Raw genomic sequence first — 22,459 nt, forward strand, 5'->3', positions numbered from 1 at the left:
AATCCCTCGTAAAATTTTCATATAATCTAACCTACATGAGGTTGGGCCTATCTAAAAAAGAGAAGTCCCAATCAAATCGCATCCAAATCATCCCAGAATCAATCAGATTCCTCCGGCCTATTTAAGGTCGGACTCAATTAGCATAGGATGCAATTAAACAAAATAGGTCTCAATCCGCTATCAATTCCAGTTCCAAGTTGTTGATCACTTTTATTTTTACCGAAAAAAAGTTGTTTTTCTTTAGTACTAAAGAAAATTCCAGTTCCAAGATCAATTCTACCAATTCCTTCTGATTCTAATTTAAAAAATGAAAGTTGAAACCATTTTCTATGAAACAGATATATATATATATATATATATATATATATATATATATATATATATATATATATATATATATATATATATATATATATATATAAACTACTATTTAGGGAAAGGTTTCTCATGTTGCTAATGTAGGGAAAAATTTGTACATCAAAACAATAGATGTCGTCTAAGAGGTATCATTCATATGAGGCTAACAGATGAGAAAAAGAAAATAAAAATTTCATTTCAGTCAAGCCTCTGCGTCGGTTAGATTGTAAGTTTGTCGTGGTAAATTGATGAGAATAGGCTTTGTACGTTTCACTTGAGAGAGAGAGAGAGAATCTTTATTGGTTTCAGGGTTATTGTTACATAAGTTTTTATTAATAATAGATAGAGCAGAGTCGCCTTCTCTCACTGCATCCCACGTGAAGGTTGCCTTGCTCGGGTCCCCACTTGGATCCTCCGTATCCAAGAGTGGCCCCTAATCTCCGTATCCTCACACATTTCACTTCTGGCCCACCTTTTCTTTTTTTTTTTTTCTTATTGTGCTCCTTCACACGTGTCACCTCATCCCTCACACGTGAACTATCGACGTGGCAGTGTGGCACACCCACTCTCCCTCCCCTCCCCCAACCTCCCTTGGTCCCTATAAATCAAGAACTTGTATCATTTATCCTGGACAGCACAATAGAGAGAGCGAGAGAGAGAGAGAGAGGCAGAGGTCATCACAGATTAATATTGATAGACAGAGTTAGTAGTTAGTAGTCACAGAGAATAGAGAAAAGCGAGATAGATGGATAGATAAGATAGATAAGCCTTCTCTGTAATAGGGTAACGTGAAAAAGCGAAGGGAGGGAGTGAGGGGAACTGGGAAAGGAAAGGTGGGGCGCGAGGGGACGAAGCGAATCTGTTCATATTGCGTATAAAATCTTTAAAGCGCAATCCAGGCTTACGTTAGCACCACGACTCCCCACGCCAGTTGCAGTCGCAGAGAAGCAGAAGCAGAAGCTGCTGCTACAAGATTTTGTTCCCTCCCAGAACTTTCTTTCTTTCTTTCTTTCTTTTTTTTGTTTTTGTTTTTGTTTTTCACTTTCATTTCTCTGCTCTTCTACCTTCAGAAGATCTCTGCCCTCACCCTGGATGCGTAGTTTAACCCTTTTTCAATCTTTCTCCGCTTCTTCTGCCTCCTCCACTGCTACCGATACTCAAGGTTTCGTTTCCCTATAAATACCCAACAGCGACCGCAAGACACGCTGCCTTGGTCCTCCCTTCTTCTCCTAACAACAAAAAAAAATTAAAAAAACGAATCCACCAGCATCACGAACAACAGCAACGATGTCGTCGTCGATGGCTACTAAGCTGCTACTCCTCCTGTGTTTCGTCATCTGCCGATTGATCTCCACCGTCGGATCAACCATGGAGATGGTGGACCCCCTTGAGAAGGTTGAGCTTGTTCGACTGGGTTTGGAAAGCCAGCTCAAACTCAGCATCGACCCCACCGACATGGAGGCGGCTTCTCTCGATTTTGGCGGAATGGTCCGTGCCAGGCCCTTTGCGGTCTTGCACCCCACCTCCGCCGACGACGTGGCCAGAATGGTCCGTGCGGTTTACGAATCGACTCATGGTTTGACCGTGTCGGCTAAAGGACACGGCCATTCCATTAACGGCCAAGCTCAGACGGACAACGGCGTAGTTATAGAGATGAGCAACGGCTTCTTAAAGTCCGCCAACGACGACAAGGCCATGAGACCCTCCCGTCCGCCATCGTCGGTGGTGTTGGGGGTTGGTGGTTCGGAAGACAGCAAGTATGTGGACGTTTGGGGTGGGGAACTGTGGATTGAGTTGTTGACGTCGACGCTTGAGTATGGGCTTGCACCAAAGTCATGGACTGATTACTTATATCTCTCCGTTGGTGGAACTCTTTCAAACGCTGGCATTAGTGGACAAGCCTTCCATCACGGCCCTCAGATTAGCAATGTCTATGAACTCGACGTCGTTACAGGTTCATTAATTAATTTCTAGCTGCTTCTTTTCACCACATCACTTCTTCTGCATGTGATTTCTACATCCTTAATTTTATTTTATTAATAATGAATGTGGGGCTTACTTTACATTTTTTTTTTTACAGGGAAGGGAGAGCTCTTGACATGTTCAGAGGAACAGAATTCAGAACTCTTCCATTCTGTTCTTGGGGGTTTAGGACAATTTGGGATCATAACCAGGGCTAGGATTGCCCTTGAACCAGCTCCACAAAGGGTATCTCTCTCTCTCTCTCTCTCTCTCTCTCTCTCTCTCTCTCTCTCCCCGTTCTAGTCCTCGATCGATCTTATTATAATATTGCATATTAATAATGCTTATTTTTTTACTTGTTTGAAACGGGTCTTTTAATTTTTTGCTATTAATTTGGGTTCCTGGTTTGAAGAGCCAATCCATAAAAGTGTTAAAAATTGCAAGTTGAAATCTCTTCTTTCTTTCTTTTTCTTGTTTTCCCATTAGAAGAAGGGTAATACTGATCAGACCTAAAAAAGCAAACGTATAGGATGACCTAACAAGTTCAAGCGTTGGGGTCCAGTTGGGTTGGGGTTTTATAAGGGTTTTTTTTTTTTTTTTTTTCCTTTATGTAATTTATTTAAACCTAATTTCGAAACGGCTGTGACAAAGCTGGCAATGTTGTGGACGTGTCTGTCTCTCGGTCTTTCTAATCTAACGTTTTTCCTTCTGGTTTGTTGTATCCGGAACTGGGCCATTGGGGTCTTATAGGTGAGGTGGATCCGAGTACTCTACTCCAACTTCTCAGCCTTCACCAACGACCAGGAGTATCTCATCTCTCTGCATGGACGACCCACCAGCGAGAAGTTCGACTACTTGGAGGGTTTTGTTATCGTGGATGAAGGACTCATCAACAACTGGAGATCCTCTTTCTTCTCCCCTCGTAACCCCGTTAAGATCACTTCTCTTTCTTCCAATGGAAGCGTTCTCTACTGCTTGGAGATCACAAAGAACTACGATGAATATACCGCTGACACCGTTGATCAGGTATATCTATATTATTCTATAATGTGGGCCGTGGTGGGGGGGGGGGGGGAGGGGAAAGGTACCATGCATGCACAGGTATACATATATTTATCTTTACTCATGAAGTGATAATATAAAGTTTGAGATTATTACTGCCTTCATGCCTAAGTGCCTATTATTCTATATATACCGTCCTAAGCTACTATATGATATTAATACGACATACACATGACACCATATAGGATCTTGTGTGATCTATCCCTCTTCACTATATGATGGAATAAATTCTATTTTATTTTTGTTTGGTAGGAAATCTATTTTTAATTGATTTACCACTAATTAATGGAAACCACATATAGTTCCCCATCCCCCCTTTCATTTAAGAGAATAGGTTTTCTCTCTTACCCATAAACTCGGATCTCCCTCTCACTCTCTCTCTCTCTCTCTCTCTCTCTCTCTCTCTCTCTTACTTTATTGCTTTTGATTGTTACGAAATTTAGAAAATCAAAATTTATTTGGGTTGGGTTGGGTTGTTGCAGGAAGTTGAAGCTTTGTTGAAAAAGCTGAGTTTCATACCGGCATCAGTCTTCACAACTGATCTTCCTTACGTGTATTTCTTGGACCGGGTTCATAAGGCTGAATTGAAGCTCCGGTCCAAGGGATTGTGGGACGTACCCCACCCATGGTTGAACCTCTTTGTCCCCAAATCAAAGATTGATGAATTTGACCAGGGTGTTTTCAAGGGCATATTGGGTAACAAGACAAGCGGGCCCATCCTCATCTACCCAATGAATAAAAACAAGTAAGTCCGATCCGTCCCCTCGCTACTCTCTTTCTTTCTGCATTCTTTAACGTGGGGGCCGCGGACGCCCGGTCAGTTTTGGTCCGTACCAATTTAAATTTGGGGATAGCCCATGCATCCATCATTTAGGTAATTGGGCCTCCCAAGGCCATGCAATGCATGGACACGTTTCCTATGGGTCAAAATCGGTTATCTGTTCATATGTATAGTTGGACTCGAGGAAGGTATCCAATAATCTGGCGTGGCTCTCAGCTGGTTCTCTACATAGTACAAGAACACCATTTTCTCGTACAGGCCCTGAACTGAACCGCATAAAGATGGAATCCAAGAGTGGGACCCACCTCTATTGGATTCCATCTGTGTGGCTCAAACAGTACGAGAATCTGAGCTGCACCTCTTGGCTCTTACTAATAAGTGATATCCCACCCGGCCCGGCCCGGCCTGGCCTGAACTGGTGTAGTTATTGATGAATGTATAGGAGGAGTTAGGAACGTACCAAACAACAATGGACCTAACAGGGCCTCTCTATCTCTCTGTCTGTCTCTCTGTCTCTCTGTCATTGAGTGATGCACCAAAACAGGGCCCTCCTCCTCCATGTCCATGACCTTAGGAGAGAGAGCTATGGAATTCGGTTCCAACTAAGATGGAAGAAAATTCCAAAAAACCAATAAACGTTAAAAGAGAATGAGAAAGAGAAGTAGTAGTACTACTACTACTACTGCATGCATTAATAGTGGTGAGTTGTGAATAATAATAATAATAATAATAATAATAATAATAGTAATAACAATAATTAAGAAAGATGTGACTCAGTGTGTTTATGTGTGATGCAGATGGGACGATCGGAGCTCGGTGGTAACAATAGACGAGGAAGTATTTTACCTGGTAGCCCTTCTTCGATCAGCATTGGATTCTGGGGATGACACACAAACGTTGGAGTACCTGATAGATCAGAACCGTAGGATCCTTGACTTCTGCAGGGATGCTGGGATCGGAGTGAAACAGTACTTACCTAACTACAACACCCAAGAGGAATGGATGGACCACTTTGGAGACAAATGGGATCTCTTCCTCCACCGCAAGATTCAGTTCGACCCCAAGCGCATTTTAGCCCCTGGCCAGCGTATATTCCCCGCTTCCCTCCCTTCTTCTTCTCCTGCAACCTCCTCGTCGTCGTCCTCTTCTTTTTCCTAGTTATCGTCGTTAAAGATTAATGACGACAAAATTGTATAATCTTTTCTTGTATAAAGAATTTAATCACTGGAGAGAAGAAGACAACTCCCTCTCCCTCCCTCCCTCCCAAACAAAATAAGAAGCAAAAAAACAAAAAAAAAAGGAAGGGGAAGGGAAGCTGGGGAGATGGGGCCTTTAAAAAGTTGGAAAAGATATCTGACGGCGGAGGTGGACTATTGATGATTGGGTGTGGTGGTCCACAGGAGTCAAACTCAAGCACATGTCATGTTATGGCCGCGCCCGTGATCCCGACCGCCCGACCGGCGACCACACCCCTCGAATCCTGTCTCAATTATCTTCCACAGTTGGTTCCATTTTCATTTTTCACCCCCTTCTTCTACTACACACACTATATTATTCTTACTCTCCTCCAATCAAATAGAATCTTTCTCTCTCTCTCTCTCTCTCTCTCTCTCCATTTGTCTATTTTTAACTTTAGAAATGTAAAATTATAATTATTTACCGAAGTTAAAAATATATTTCTACATCAAATTCTGTACTGATAGTAATTACTGATAGTTGGGCCCACACCACAGGGCCCAAGCTTGGATTAAGACTACTTGGTTTCAGTCGTTGTTTGACAATGGATAATGGGCCAGTGAGAGATGGGCTTAGAATGTAGACATAATAATAATATTCGAGAGTGAATAGAGAGATATTAACTGTATGATAAAATAGACCAGCCAACTCACCACTTACTTGAGGTTGTTTTGGACCCATTCGAATTTCTAAACCAAAGTATGTCGGCAAGGGCACCAAATTTTTGTTGAAAGCTATAGCAATCCTTGATAAGATAGATAGATATCTTATATCTATGGGTGGGTAGAGTCAAAATATTAAAAGTCTTAGCATTTGGACATTGCCCTAACCCGTTCTGATTTCAAAAATTGGGCTCAAGTATTAGCCGATTAATAATAATAATCAAGCATTCCTACTGTAAGGTAATAGCCCGATGGTCGCCGGACTAAGACCAAACGTATATTATGATCAAATTGTTATTGGTGAAATTTGATCTCAGTCCAGAAAGTGTTGTGGTGAATTTTTGGCTGGCTGTTTCGCCTTCGAAACGCACCAGAATTGTCTAAAAGTGCATGCGTCAGCACTCGCCGGGTGGGTAATATCGACATATGTCCGAACCAAACCAGGTGGGTCTTTTGAGCTTCTAGGGGCATTTCTGTATTTTTTTGGGTTAGGGTTCTCTTGCAAAGTGTTCTAATCTCTTTGTGCGGGCATGTGAGAGATTTGAGGGTTTGTAATTTTTGCTTCAGAGAAGTAGTGAAACCATTTTCTATTGCCGGCCGTGGATGTAGCCTACCTAGTTGGGGGTGAACCATGTAAAATCCTTGGTGTTGTGTGTGTGTGTGTGTTTGTTCTTCTCTTTATCTTCATTTTCTTCTGCAAAATCCCATTTATGGGCGTTATTTTTCTAACACAACTGATCCATATCGGTATCAGATTCCAACAATATTATCGATACAATACTGATACTTATAGAACCAAGTTTGAATGGGCCGGTGTCCATATCAATCTCTGTTGATACTGATATGCTGGACAGTCTTTTGGGGGTTGCCGGAGTTGGGCATCCAGTCGAACTCCAACTTGAGCCTTAGAGAGTATTGAACAGACTAGAAAGGTGGTGGGGTTCAAGCCATTATTGGTTTGAAAATCTTATTTGGAGGGTAGTGACCCATGGGCCTTGAGCATAAAAGAGTGATCCTCATGATGTAAAGATTTTGGCGTAAAGGGTATACTTTAAGGGATCTTCTCTTCCCTAACTGGTGCCGCATGCATACGGACATGACCAAGGGCATCCAAATACATCACAGTCCTTCCCTGGAACCCTACCACCTTTCCTTCTGTCTTGTTTGGAGTGAAATAGGTTCGTTCCAATATTAATCTGATTCTCTGATAGGGCCCATAGTTCTCCGGTCCAATTAAATTGATATGTTACTCTCAAGTCTCAACTTAATTTTGAAAACCCTTTTATACCCCTAGATTTAAAGCTTTTGGTGAATAATTAAGACAAGTAATCGGACTCCTCTACTTTCGCCTGCCCCTACTGTCGTGTGCGCTCTACACACAAGCAAAGCAAAATGTACCGCCTTACCCCTGCCTGAGTGCCTTGCCCGAGCAGGGCTAAGGCGGTACTTTCCGTCGAGTTTGTGTGTGGGGGCGCACGGCAGTATTGGGCAAGTAGAAGTAGAGGAGTCGGAACCTTAAGACAAGAGGCAATTAAAAGAAAGTGTTTAAATTCTACATTCACCAATAAAGGTGTCATTTAGATGCTCCCGTGTATGAATGTATGTATGTATGTATGTATGTATGTATGAACCTCCTCTCTTGGAACTTGTTTTGTCTGTACTAGTTTGTTAATGGACCATTGAGGATTATACATCGCGTTAAGAATCGATCCAGATCCTCTCCAATGATATTTAACCACCAGAGTCAATCTCCCACCATCCGTGGGGTGTCGACTCCTGCATTAATTGCCAAATCACTCATGTTTAGTCAAACATTGGTGAGGTGGTGTGCAGTTGTTGGACTTATTACCCTGAAAAAAGCCCATCACCTTGAAGCTCGTCAAAAAGTTTTCAAGAAAATGGGCATACAATTATTGCACACCATAAAAAATTAATTAATTAATTAATTAAAGAAATAGAGTAATTGGTCAAGTGTCACACTAATATTTAAAGCCCATGAAATTGAAAGACTATTATCTATCCTAATAAATTCTCAACCAAGAATATATATATATATATATATATATATATATAGAATAGGACCCAATTAATTTGCTTCAATAAACTCTCTGACTCCAAAATATCCCGCAACTATTTCATAAGGGCTATATATGTCTATATAAGACCAATTTGATTCCATAAAATGGTATTTGGCCCACATTATATTGTCTGCACGCACCGGTCATGTACGTGGCTACTAGAATGGGTCAAAGCTGAAGAAATTGGTGGTATAAATAAATAAATTAATACAACTCCATGGCAAGCTATGACATTAAAGGATTTTTGTTGGGAGGAGAAAAAGGTCCCTACCTAGCTAGCTTGTTCATCCCCAAACAGTCCGTTATATTTATACTTAAATCTTAACTTCGAAGTGTAAAACGTTGGTGATTTGATGACAGTAGGTCCTATGATCATGGCAGCTCCAATCGTATCTCTGTACAGGTAATCTAAGATTGTCTGCTAAAGAAAGAAAGAAAGATTGATTAAAACGTTTAACATCCTCGCTGCTGTTGTTGCGTCGCATGATGTGCACAGCAGTGATCCAGTTACAACAGACGGATAAGGGTCCAAATAATTTATAATATAGAATTGAAAACCAGATCTCTAATCTTATAAATATATATAATGGGTCCACCACTCTTGCTTCCCCATATGGATAATGTATATAAGAGGACAGACTCTGCTGCTTATCAGAAGTGACTACTGACGTCTGAGTTACTGACCCCCGTGGCACCGACCCAATTAATATCCAAACGACACAGCAAGGCATTAAGGTCAGTCCCTAAATGGGGCATGGGGGCAAGTGGGCATTTGATTTGAAGGTCTTTTGTACGTTGGTGTCTGTCTTTGAGAGATCCAGTTGAGTTGATAGAATTGAAGGGAAATTGGTCGATCGACAAAGGTACGTATAGTTGCTGCTGCTGCTGCTGCTGCTGAGGAGAGATCTTTTCAGTGATGGACTGGAGCCTGGAGGCGATCAAAGTTGATCTGGGAAGAAGAGACCAAAAAGATGTATTCGAATTTGGATGGTTTTAATTATCTTTTAGAGAAGAAGAAGAGCTGAGGAGGCTTCACAGAGAAAAAGAGAGACATACCACTACTACGATGGTATAGAAAGTCAATACAGCAACCACTTCTTGCATGCCATGAAGGATGAATGCCCCCCACGACAAATTTGATGACAAAATTGGGGATGAAAATGAGAAATGACGTACGGGTCCCCTTGCTCAGTACCAAATGGACCGTATGTCTTCCTCTTCCTCCTACACTTACCTCTCCAATGTCACTCATCGAAACCCAGATGGGCCCTCCATTCGTTGACACGTACTGCGTCATAGCTAGTACATATCCATGGATTGAAGTAATCAATTAAGAAGGCTGTGTTTGTAGATGAGTAATTAATCAAGAAGGCTGTGTTTGGCCAACACATTCACCGAATGATTAAACCCAGAAAAGCTGATGTGCTTTTTTATATGCAATTCTCAAAATAGATTCTGAATTTATTACACATTTTACAATCCAATTCCTTTCTTTCTTGTTTCAGAAGAATGCGTTTTAGACCTAGAATCTATTCCAAGAATGGATATGAAACACATGTTATTGGTGAAGCCTAATCTCAGTTCAGAAACGCATCCGAATGGCCTAAAAGTGTATACGTAGATGTTAACCCTTGTAGAGCTCGTTGAGATCTTCGAATTGATATGTATTTCGACATATGTTGGGTTTAGGTCTGAACCATATCGGGTGGGTCAACGTCTCTTGGGCTTCTAAGGGCAGTTTTGTATTTTTATGGGTTAGGGTTCTCTTGTAAAGTGTTCTTATCTCGTTGAGAAGTGTGTGAGATTTTAGGATTTGTAATTTTTCCTTCAAAGAAGTAATGAAATCGTTCTATTGCTCGACCGTGGATGTAGCTTTCCTACTTGGGGGTGAACCATATAAATTCTTGTCTTGTGTTATTATCTTCTATTTCTCTTCATTTTTCTTCTGCAAAATCGCCATTCTAGGCATTGTTTTTCTACCAAGACTGCCCAAGTTTTCCTTTAGGAATTTGATTTCTTAAAAATATCTTCCATTTTTTAAACACCATATACTAATTTAAGATGAGCATTAGTAAGTCCTTAGAGATCCATTCTTAAGCTGACCACATTAAAGATAGGGTATATAATTAATCTAGAACCGGAATAAATCTACATATCCTAACCCATATAATTCTTAAGAGATAACGTAATGAGAGCTAAGGTCAAACCTTTTATTTTTTTAGTTTTCAATTTTGATTGGTTACCTCTTGTCACATCTACTATTTACTAAAGATTCGACTCTCAATTTAAAGGTTCATTAGGGAATGCTAACTTAAATAACATGCCTCAAAATAATCCTAATTTATTAGCTAGGCTGTTGGTGCTTCAACTTATTAACTGATCGAATACAAAACAAGAGATAATATGAACTTCATTGTTATATATAATGGGAAGATTCTAGTCCCATCAAATAAATCTATAATTAGATTTCATGTTCAAAGCTTCTAAATTATAGATTTCATGTTCAAATCTATAATATTTCTTCTTTTTTGGGTGGCATGTGATGCAGTAACAATGGTAAACCATAACAACCATCTGACCTCCCAATAGAACTATGAAAATACCAGCTGAAACCAATATCCTTATTAATTAAGCTCTAGAACTATACTATTACAACAGTGATTGACAAGAGAACCTCATACATGGTTGGAAATTATTGATCACACAAGATATATATAGCATTTCCATAATTATATAACATATAGAGCATCAGGTGCACATGTTCATGAAGATCAATTAAAGATTTTGTTGAACACTGCCTTCACCAGACCTTGTTGATCAACTGAACTGTGTTGCATATGGACTCCAATTGCTTCTAGGTAACAGCCACTTCTACCATGAAATCCAACCACTTTTCCTTCTGTTGAAGAACTGAAAAAGGTTCCAATCTCCTCCCCAAAGGGACCATACCTTGCTCTAGTGGTATAAAAAGTGAGTGACCTTATTACTTTTGTATACGCATCAACTGGGTTGGGTCCATAGTAACCACCGATGCGAGTTAGGACTTCATGTGGGTATTCAAATTTCATCTGCACCACATAATCACCATATATTAGGAAGAAAATTAGTATTTGTTTCTATAATAAATTATTATGTGTTTAATGGGATCCACTCTAGTGTATGGGAGTTAGATTAGACCAGCCAAGTATGGGATAGATTAAAAGACTTGATTTAACGTGTTCCATCAGCTCTGGAGTTTTTGACGTATACATAAATTTCTAAAAGCATATTAATAAAAATTAGCTAGCAATATTGAAAACTGTAGTTACTTTGTGGGTGTTGTATCCACCTCCACCTCCATGTCTAGAAGACCAGATAGATTGTCCATTCAAATCATACTCGATCTGTATCGAGCAAATGGCGTCGCCTTTTATCAAATAAATCTGCTTTACACCAGAAAAAGCTCCATCATCCCATGGCTGACCTCCATCACCACCCCATGGCTTACTTCCTTCCCCAATGCATGGCCCTTGTCCAGCTACCTGAACCCATAAAAATAAAATAAAAAAAGATTACAATAAATTAAAGATGCTACGTACAGTGTGTTTATGTATATATATCGATGCTACCCTTCCTTAACAGTTCAAGCTTTTAGTTGTTGATCACCTTAGGAATACCAATGCTGAGAGGTCGCGGAATCAAAAAATTCCCTTCAAGAACATGAACACCAATGCTGTCCACAAACCATCCTTTACTCCCATGGAACCCCACGATCTTCCCTTGTTTGGAGCCTGAAGAGAAGGAAATCCCTTGTTCATCTCCAAATGGTCCGTACTTCCTTTTTGTTGTGTGAAATGTGAGAGACTTAACCACTGTAGGTCCCATGAAGATAGTCGACCCGTAATAGCCACTTATGTGGGTCAAGATTTCTGAAGGATAATCAAATACTACCTGAGACACAAAAAGAAGAACCCAAATAACAAACCATTATCATATATGGGTTAGCATCCAGTCATTGTATATTTGTATGGGTGAGATTAATTAAGGGATGAATGTTGATTGGGGGATTTGGTTAATGAGTTAGCTTCAGTTAATCGTCTTAAAGTGTAAAGATTTAAGTGGGCCTAAAAGATTATTTACCTTATCAAGTCTGAGCCCAGTCTTTCCACCATTTCTATTCCCCCAAATGGCTTGCCCATTTCTATCATAACAAGCTTTAATGTAAACAATGCCACCATTACGCACTATGTGAACTTCTCGAACACCTGTATAGACTCCATCGTCGAAGGTCATCCCAGCATCACCTCCCCAAGGTCCACACTTCACAGGCCATCTAGAGGATTCTTTCTCAGTATAGTAAGGGACTTGCACCTGCAAAGAATACATAATTAATTAGAGTGTTCTTCTTCTTCAGATGCCTCTATATGGGTTTTATACAAAAGCAATTATCCCACATCGGTATGGATTATAAGGACTTGTAACGCGGCTAACCTTTAAGGATGAGTTCAATTCTACCCAATTAAGTCCCTAATTAAAACCTCATGATATATGGGTAATACACAATTAATGAAACCTTAGGAAGATGATCGATCCCTTACCTTGAGATTACAATCGTTACCACCGAAGAACTGATTGGTAAGCACTACGTCGTAGGTTTCCTGTACAGTACTTTCTTGGGTTACTGTATAGCCAACAATGTTGGGTGATGGTAATGGTGATGGACACCGAAGAATGTTGGATGATGGACACAGAGGTTTGGATGGATTTTGTTGGTGGAGAGGCTTCAAGTAAACTCCGATTGAGTCAAGATACGAACTGGACCGGCCATAAAATCCGGCGATGATCTTACCGGATGTAATAGAGAAAGAGAATTGTGTTCCTTCTTGGGTACCAAAGGGACCATATTTTTTCCTATTACTTTCCAATGAAAGTGATCGAATTATAATGGGACCCCATTGTGTTAAACAACCATAGTAACCAGTAATGGAAACTAGGTATTCTTGTGGAAAATCAAGCTTGATCTGCAAGTTTAGAGAGTTTGAAGAAGTTAGATTAGATTTAGATGAGAGCAATAAAAGAGAGAGACAGAGAGAGAGATTGGTGAAGATCGAGATACCTTGTCGGTTCTCCAGCCACCAGTTCCACCATGCCTGTCTGACCAGATGGAACAACCTTTCTCATCATACTCAATCTGAATGGAGTCAATTGCAGCACCATGGGTTATCACCATCTGTCTTACACTGTTGTACACACCATCGTCCCACCTTGCTCCTTCTTGCCCTCCCCATGGACCCACCGATACGTTTTGGTTCTGGCTCTTCTCGTATCCTTCGAAGTTCTGTTACAATGATTTACAAACTCACAGTTACACAAACCAATGGTTATTAATCCAAGTTAAGTTCCACACAAAAAGAAGAAAAAATTCTCTGAAACAGAAAGGCTTTTTTAAGTTTGAGGATGTAATTAAGTACCATTTTTTCACCAAGATAGAAGAAGGTTATTTGCAGAGAGAGAGAGAGAGAGAGAGAGAGAGAAGATGGAGGTGTAAGGTTATGGATTGTGTAGGTAGAGAAATTTATTGAGGCCTTGATGAGGAGAAGGTGAGACTCATGGGAGGTTCTTATAGGGACAGTGTTAGTAATCTATACTACCCATTACCCAACCAAAGCTAAGCTAAGTTAAGTTAAGCTATACGTGTGGCAATTAGCAAGTGACGCTTATTCTCAGATCCACCTTGACTCCATATATAGAACCCTAATAAAAGAGAGAGAATTGGATGCATGCATGAAACAACATCATCTACCCATTGGAGGAATTACGCTATAACACATAATTCCAATTACTGGACCCACCACCACCCATTATCTTTCTTTCTTTTATTATTAATTTTTTTTTTTTCATTTTAAGACTAAAACATAAAAAAGCAAAAGATAGAGGAGGAGGGAATCCGAGATTCCAACTATTGGAGGTCCATTTCTTGCCACCTTAAAATTGGCCGGCATTGATTTAGAAATTAACCATTTTTTTAAATTGAATCGATTCGGTTCGCTATAAAAAGATGGTTCCGATTCAATTTGAACAACCATAGCTTACTAGACCGGTTTTGGACTATTAATTGAACTCATTTAACGACCTAAGTTCATATCTATTTGATCTTAACGTGATGGTTATAAAAGGTGAAAATCGCATAAGAATCGATTTCTATGATCGAATTTGGACCGCACCCACGAAAAATCTTTACCTACAGATGCTCAACTTCTCCCTTTTACTCAAATAAAATAATATCTGGCAGAATAATGAAACAGATATGAGACCATTAGGATTTTTCTTTTTTGGGGGATAGGATTATTAGGTATATTATATACTCCTTTTGTATGAAATTTGCAAAAGATAAGGTCTGCCTTGGATGCCATCTAGGGTATTGGTTGAATAGGTTTTGGATTCTGGGATTAAGGGGTGTGATAGTCCATTGGGCCTACAAGCCATCCTAAGCTACCCATTTAACAATTAGGTTCAGCCCAATAACTGCCTGCCTTTTTGTTATTTGTCATGGGCCTTGTTTGGACACATTTGAACAGATGTGTTTGGGCGGACCGGCTATCTGAATCGCCATCTAAGGTTGTCAATTTGACTCCGGAACTGGGAAACGTTCCTGACCGACTCAAACCCATTATCAACTCGTCCCATAACCGAACCATCCTATTATTAAGCGTGACCGGATTATTCTTTTGTGACCATTTAGTAAATGGTATGACTCTGGGATTGGCCCTCCTTAGGACTAGAACCAATAAGAAATCATTTCGATTACCTAGAACCGTCCCGTTTGGCACCCTAACCCCAATTCGCTACTCAATATTGGGAGTCGGCCCAGGCAAAAGCTGGACCAACTAGATGGAGAGGAAAAGTTAATAGTCCCGGCCCAGGCTGGGAGTGCCCCTCACTTGAGTTGACTTAAGCAAAAGCTGTTGGGGTCCACCAGGCTAGCCTTATTGGGTCGATTCCATGGCTGGCCTGGCCCAATGGACCCGGGATCGAATCCAACGCACATCCAATGGCTGGAGGCACCTGGGCACACACACCTCGAGTTCCTCCAGCCGACAGACGTGTGCTGGAGGGGCTGGCACGCTAGAGAGAATTTCTTTCCTGACCCAATTGATATCCCTAACCGGAAAATTGTTAGATATTGCTCCTAATCTGACATAAGGATGTAAACTGGGCGGGTCCAACCATGGATTGATCCAAAGATTATTTCTTCTATGGGAAAAAGAAAGCTGCATGGTCGTGTGGATCCTACGCCCAAATAAAGTAGTGTACAAAATTACTACCCTACCCTTCTGAAAAAAAACAAAAAATCATCCATGTATATTGATGCCCTAGTGTGTGCTCTCATTAACCCTCAAGTTAATGTAGGTGCTACATGACCGATCCCTTGCCCTACTATTATTTACTTGGAACGAGTTTCCTGCACTATGTATTCACGAGGCAACCTTTTAACTATACACCTAGCTGTGTCATGTGGAAATGATCTAGAATATTGGTCGTCTACTCGTCCGTAAAATTTTAGTATCAAATTCAATCACAAACCTTCTCATTGAATATTTTGGGTTGGAGTGTTGGACCATCGACCATTAGTGCTCAGTGCTTAGGGAATAATTTATAGGTTGGGAAAATGTTCTCTAAGCTGTTAGGAGAGGATATGCTAGCACCTCTCTCTCTCCTATGTACGAAATTGTTCTATGTTCTATTAGTGCACTCCTTCATGCATGCCGCTTGCTCAGAGAACCCTCTTCCATATAAAAGATATGAAAATTCCCTCAAGTGGAGAACAATTTAGCAGATTTGATCATTTGATACTTAGGAGACGGTCTTGATAGACCACATGTCAAATTCTTAGATTTTTTTATTTTTTTGTACCAAAGAAAAAATCTTAGATTTTTCAATGATGTAATTCGACACAAGGCCAACATTGTTTGAGCTGAAACTTCATATATGAGCGACTTTGGAGTGTACTTAATCCACAAGGATCTTTATCACCTCCAGTTCACTACTCGATCCAGTTCCCCAGTTCCTCTAATAAGGAGGGATTGGAATGACCACCCTATCCCTGCCCAAACACTCTGTCCGAGTGGGGTCCACCATCTCCTATTAGAGGAAGAGGAACTGAGGAACTGGACCGGACAGAAAACTAGAGGAGATAATTTTCCTAGCCCACAAACTGTCAGCCTAATCCAATTTACCATGTGACAGAAATAAACACCTCACCATACTTGGTGGTTATGTGGACCGTCAAACCAGAAAACTTCTCCCAAGAAAAGGAAAAAGAGATAGAAAAATAAAAAAAGAAACAAGAACATTAAACCATAAAGAGAAAGTGCCAAGATCAAAGCAAAGTAAAGCTTGAGGGATTGTTTTGTAGTGTTGTCTAGAACAAGTAAAAGAAGTGCAAGTGAAGAAAGACCATCTGACTTGTCAAGCAGGGAAAAACCATTGAGCAGTAAAGTCCAAAACGTACTATTTAAAGCTTTAAACTTATCTAAGTTTGGCCGATCCCTTATTGGAATAATTAGATACAATTCGTAAGCCTTTAATTCAGTAACAATGGGCCCATGAAAAAGGCCCACTGGCTGTATTTGGACTTGGACTCCATTTTCAAATTTACATTTTTGGGGACAGACAACTTGTCCAAGTAACAAAGCCACTTGGAAGGGAAGGTAAGGGAAGGGAACCATTCTTCTTCCTAATAACTTTTTGGGAAAAAGCTTCCCGACCCGAATATTTTAGGTAAACTAGCATCCTCTTTCTCTCTATCTCTCTTATGAACTAAATCGTCTCGTGGTTCCTCGTTGATGCACTTCCCTATGTCACTTGCTCAAAGAACCCTCTCCCTAAATTTGTAAAAAGATTTTCTGAGCTGAGGTCTAGTAAGTATGCCCTTCAAACTTAGGACAAGGGATCGTTGATCGGCACAACCATGATGAGGTGGACACAATTGATCGAGTAGTTGGATGGAATAAAAACCATGATTTGAGGGCATTTGGATCAATTCAAAAATAGAGGACCCCAAGTATTTATTCCATATTTTGTGGTTTATTTTGTGCCCATCACCGATACCCTTTTTAGCTGTGGACCAGCTAACTTTACTTCTAAAACTTTATTATCTAATCCAACTATCCAAAGCTAAAAAGTAAATAAATCAAAACAAGGGTTTGGTGTATCGGTCCTTGTCGTCCCCACGTGTCAAAGTATGAAAATTTTCATGTCCTTTTCATAGGTCATAGTGCCGTACTATATTTATCAAGTAGAATGAGGAAACCAGGAGGAGAAAGAGATATAGAGAGAGGAAAGAAGAGAAATTGGTCATCGTAGACATAGTGGAAAATTCAGATTTGATTCACATTTGTATCCATTTTAGGGGTATTCATATTCATTCAAAGGGTATTTAGATCTAAATTTGAATAATTTGAAACATAATTTATTTGATTCGAATAGATATCCATTGATTTTGAGGGTTCTTGAAGATTCAACAGGTTTTTAAGAATAAAAAAAAATTCAAATTCGATTTAATAGGAATCCCTATCATCAGCTCTGCTGACAAAATTAGGTTTACAAGTAATTCGTTTCACCATGGGCTACAAAGATTATGGAAATATGAATAATAAATTGAAGTTGTGGGTTAGGCCTTCCTTACCTTATAAGTTGGTGAGAGATCAGAGGAGGTATGTGGGGTGGTGTGGGGTGGGGGGGGGGGGGGGGGGGGTTTGCATCTCGAGTTGTCGTCTTGTCGAGTATAAGAGGAATTGAGAAGCTTGAATCAATGCCAGTGCCTACGTCTACAAATCATATCTTACTCGTTTCATCATTTTCCCCGGGTTCTTGTTGTGATTTATACTTTAAATGTGATTTAGTGTGATTGGAATTCTTTTCCTTTTTTTTGGACTTATAGAGGATGGATAAGAAGGGTATGGAAATGCATGGACTATGAAATAGGTTAGGGGTGTCAATTTTCGGATCTTTATCGCCTTTAGTTTCCTAGTTCCTTTAACAAGGGAGGACTGGAATGACCACCCTATCCCTGCCCAGACACTCTGTCCGGGTGGGATCCACCACCCTTTATTAGAGGAACTGAAAAATTGGGCCGGACAAGGAACTGGAGGAGATCATCAATTTTCAATTCAAACTGGTTGTTTTGAATCGATCAAATCTGATACAAAAAAAATTGGATTTAATTGAATTGAATTCTTATTGGTTTGATTTAAATTTGAGCTTTCAAGAAATCAGTAGAAAATCGGATCGAGTGGGACTGATCAACATAAAAAACAGAACTGAAACAAAACAAAAAAAGGATAAAAAATCAATACAAACGGATAAAACTTGAGAACGCATTATAAAGAAAACATGTTTTCCAATTATTTTTAATATATTAAAAAAAAAGAACTGAAGACCGAATTTATAACAACCCAGTAATAGACCTATAATAAGAGCCTATTAAGTCAACCTAATATAAGATCAAACTGGACCAAAATTGAACTTTGTCTTAACTGCTTGGTTTCAATTTGATCAACTGCCAGATCAAAACTGCTTTCACCTTGATCGAAAAATAAATTACACTGATAGATTGACACCTCTAAGAGTACTGTGAGCCTTTGAGCCTTTCTTGGTGCATACAAATTCAATCTCCTAACGACTAAGATCTTTGTAGAGTTTTTATCCGCAACAACTCCCAAACTAATGTAGTTCAAAAGAAAATGAATATCATTTTTATCCTAATTTTGTTATCACAATTCTTGATTTTTGGGTTAGAGAGGATCACTTAAACCCTTTGGTGAGTGAATTATAATTTCTTACCCTTTGAGTTTGGCCTGTATCAAAGATCGATCCTAAGTAACTGTCCTTCTATGATTCCCATGAGTCCCACCCTCTCAACAATCACCCTACACACATGCCATGGTAAGAAAAGAGATGAATGAAACCTAAAAAGAGAAAGAAATAGGTATGAGGATATAGAGTTATGAAGAGCATGTTGAGCATCATTATATGTCTTCTACTCTTTGTCTGTTCATGTTCATGGGATCAAATCAATTCTTTTCAAAGCAAAACCGTATGATTATGTAAAAAAGCCCCAAGAAGAAAGCATGGGTATTGAAGAGAGAAAGAATAAGAGATAGAGAGGGATTGTATCTGTCATATCGGATTGTATTAGCTTGATTCGATCAAAATTGTACCATATCAATAAGGTATCATTACGATCTTAATCGATGTTGATACAAATAAGCCGATTTAATGCCGATATTCCTAAAACCTTGTTTGGAATCACAATTGAGTCGTGGCCCTTGTTGTCTTCTTTTTCTCCTTCACGCCTACCTCCTCCATCTGCTCATAATCAAGTTCGACACTAAGGGTCGGGAGCTAATTATATTGATGTTAAATAAAAATATAAAAAAAAGTGTGTTTTAAATAAAATTAAATAAAATTTGAGATCATTTTGTCTTGCCACTTTAACGGCTCATTTCATCGTAATTATATGTTATCACCGCCCCACAGGCATGCTTAACAAGAAAACCGTTGGAGCAGTTAACTAGCAACGGTCATTTTATTTGGAGGAAGTAGGTCTTACAATTGTTATCTCATGATAAGACGGTAAAAGACGTTAAAAGTAAAAGAGACATGAAAATTGGCACCATTATTAGCAGCTCGTATGTTCTTGTTCTATTCTTATAATGGAAACTTTTTTTATTATTTAAGCAATGCGTTTTCTGTCTGAGAGTGTGGCCCCTATATATATAAATGCGGAGCCAATGAAAATCTACTCTGAAAATTCACTAGGAGTGGGATTTATGTCTTTCAGGGGTGGGGCGGTCATTTCATCCCATCTTGGACAGGCTTATTTATTTTATTTTTTTTATTGGGGATTGAGTTCTCTATAGCTGCATAGTGTATTCTAATTAATGCCCCCTTATAAGGAGACAGATCTATCATCTCATAATAAGGAAGAGAAATAGGAGGCACTAGCATACGCTACACAGTCTGAAAGCATTTTTTTCTCCATCTTATTTTATGTAGGAAGGATTTCAGGGTTTTCTAATACTCGAATTTCATTACTGACAAATTATTGATAATTAAAGTTTGCTTGAGCCAGACATTGACGTCTAGGACTAGTTACTGTAAGTCTGCAGCCGATAAAGACTTTAGCTGGTTGTAGAGAGGTCTTGAGATTGAATCTTGATTTCCTTGAGGCCCTGTTTCTTTAGAGGAGGCTTAGGCGAGGTGAGAGAATTGGGGGAATTTTTATCACCTCCAATTCCCTCCAATCCCTCACATAGGAGTAGAAATGACCACACTACCTCACCTTGGACAGTATGTTCGGGCAGTGGGTAAGGTGGTCATCTTCGCTCCTATGTGAAGGATTGGAGGGAATTGGAGCAGGCAGGAATTGGAGGTGATAACGATTCGAATTGGGGTTGGGAAATGCTAATGTGACACTCTAAAATCTCATTCAAATCTTGTTTGATTATCCTGTGGTGATGAACTTATAAAAGCTCACGGAACATCATTAAAATGCTTTGTTTGCTAATATGACACTTCAAAATCTCATCCTTACCTATCCAAAATCCCACTAATTGGTTACTTTTCATGAGAAAAGTGACTTTACATTAACATTTTCACCCAACAAAACTCTATCAACATGTGGGTCTCATATTCCCAACAGTCCCACCCCACCTTCTTCTCTAAACAAATGAGGTCTTATAGAATTATAGATATTTATAAATAATGGGTACGGATGATAGAATCTTTAAAACTTAGATAGGAAAATGTCAATAGTCAATATGCAAGAGAGGAGAGTGACACTCAAGCAAAGTACAGGGGAGGGGAATGTAATTTTGTTAAAAAAAAAAAAATAGTTTCATATTTTGTTTTGCATCTTGCATATGTCTCCGTTGTTAAAAGAATAATGAATTCAAGATTCAAGAAGAGCTTTGTGTGAAAAGATTTAGGACTTTGGGCTTCTGAGTGGTAGTGGGGGAGCACGGTACCAGTATCACTGTTGATTGATTTGATTAGGCTTTTTGGTTTGATTTGGTTCTAGGTACATTATATATATTATGTGAAAACCAAAACAGAAATCAGATCAGAGCACCACAACAAAAAGCACTTGTGGCTACGGTTAAAAAAGAACTGTAGCTGAATATCATTTAGGACAACGGTATAATATTAGTCGTAGCTCAATACATTTATAACTATACAGTATAAAATAGGATCACCAAACCTCATTATGGACAATGAAAATTATATTAATGTCGCTAAATATTATTTAGGACAGCGGTATAAGTAAAACCGTTGCCATAAATATCATTATAACAACGGTTAGACATACACCCTTGTCTTATGGTATTAAAGGCAACAGTTTAATATAAACCATCGCATAATATAATAAGTTTCAAAAAATGTTTAATGGTTTTATTGCAACGGTAGAATATAAACGGTAGCAAAAAATAATGTGTAAAATGTCTATGTGTTTTGTGGTTACGGTTTATTATTAAGCGTAGCCATATATCTATTTAGTACAATGGATATTTGTGAATCGTTGTGTGATATTATTTTGGTCAACGGTTTTATAAGAACCGTCGTCTATTTTCGACTGCGCCATTTATGCCAACGGGTTAAGAAACCATCGCCCATATTTTTAGCAACGGATTTTGGCTTTTAACAACGGGAAAAAACCGTTGCCAAAAATGAGTTTTCTTGTAGTGGAGCTTCTTTTCCAAACCATACCTGAACGGGCACAATTTGATTTCTGTTTATTTTCAGTTCACTTTTCAGTTTTGGATTCCTTTTGGACCCTATTTTAGGTGTTTGGACAAATTTTAACATCTTCACCAACAAAAAATCCCTTAATTGTTAGGTCATAATTCACCAAACTTTTTTGAGACTTTAAAAGGAAATAGAATTATCAAACATCAAAAAACGATTTTATTTGCTTCCTTGTTTGGTTCGATTCAAACCAACGGTTTCAACCCTAAATTTAAAATCGAATCGAACCAAGAAAATATTCCATATATTGGAAATAAAACTGAACCGATTTATCTTGATTCAGCTAGGTTCAATTTTCAACGGTCGGTTTCACTTATAAATTGACACCCTTAGGTATCATCGGTATTAATATTACTCAACATTGATGTCCATATTGATACAATACAGATTGGTCTATACATGGATTGATGAATCAGTATCGGATCAGTCATATCGGCCGATTCGTATCAGTATTGCTCTCTATCAATATTGATCATTGATGGATACGATACCGATCCAGGGGTATTGACCAAAAATAAAAATATAAATAAAAC

At 39.1% G+C, this 22,459-nt stretch overlaps 2 protein-coding genes across 2 annotated transcripts; one reads left to right on the forward strand and one right to left on the reverse strand.

Moving 5' to 3' along the window:
- Window positions 1–1,642: 1,642 nt before the first annotated feature.
- On the forward strand, window positions 1,643–5,348 carry LOC122657476 (cytokinin dehydrogenase 5-like). Its single transcript, XM_043852187.1, has 5 exons — window positions 1,643–2,311; window positions 2,438–2,565; window positions 3,070–3,345; window positions 3,864–4,126; window positions 4,960–5,348. Exons 1-5 carry the CDS (start codon window positions 1,645–1,647, stop codon window positions 5,318–5,320), a joined length of 1,695 nt encoding a protein of 564 aa, XP_043708122.1. The 5' UTR covers window positions 1,643–1,644; the 3' UTR covers window positions 5,321–5,348.
- Window positions 5,349–10,893: 5,545 nt separating this feature from the next.
- LOC122658160 (jacalin-related lectin 3-like) lies at window positions 10,894–13,458 on the reverse strand (the record flags this gene model as incomplete). The annotated part of the gene is made up of 7 exons (XM_043853066.1): window positions 10,894–11,206; window positions 11,447–11,659; window positions 11,784–12,068; window positions 12,258–12,488; window positions 12,716–12,831; window positions 12,868–13,138; window positions 13,234–13,458. Coding segments are annotated over 7 exons (1,638 nt in total), but the record flags the coding sequence as incomplete, so codon positions are not given.
- Window positions 13,459–22,459: the final 9,001 nt, after the last annotated feature.

This window comes from Telopea speciosissima, chromosome 4 (assembly GCF_018873765.1).
Source record: "Telopea speciosissima isolate NSW1024214 ecotype Mountain lineage chromosome 4, Tspe_v1, whole genome shotgun sequence".
Classification (NCBI taxonomy): Eukaryota; Viridiplantae; Streptophyta; class Magnoliopsida; order Proteales; family Proteaceae; genus Telopea; species Telopea speciosissima.

Bases quoted from the DNA above. Each gene is read 5' to 3' on its own strand.
- LOC122657476 (XM_043852187.1), top strand. From the start codon at position 1,645: ATGTCGTCGTCGATGGCTACTAAGCTGCTACTCCTCCTGTGTTTCGTC. The intron at 2,566-3,069 runs GTATCTCTCTCT...GGGGTCTTATAG, and splicing joins TTGAACCAGCTCCACAAAGG to GTGAGGTGGATCCGAGTACT. The intron at 4,127-4,959 runs GTAAGTCCGATC...TGTGTGATGCAG, and splicing joins TACCCAATGAATAAAAACAA to ATGGGACGATCGGAGCTCGG.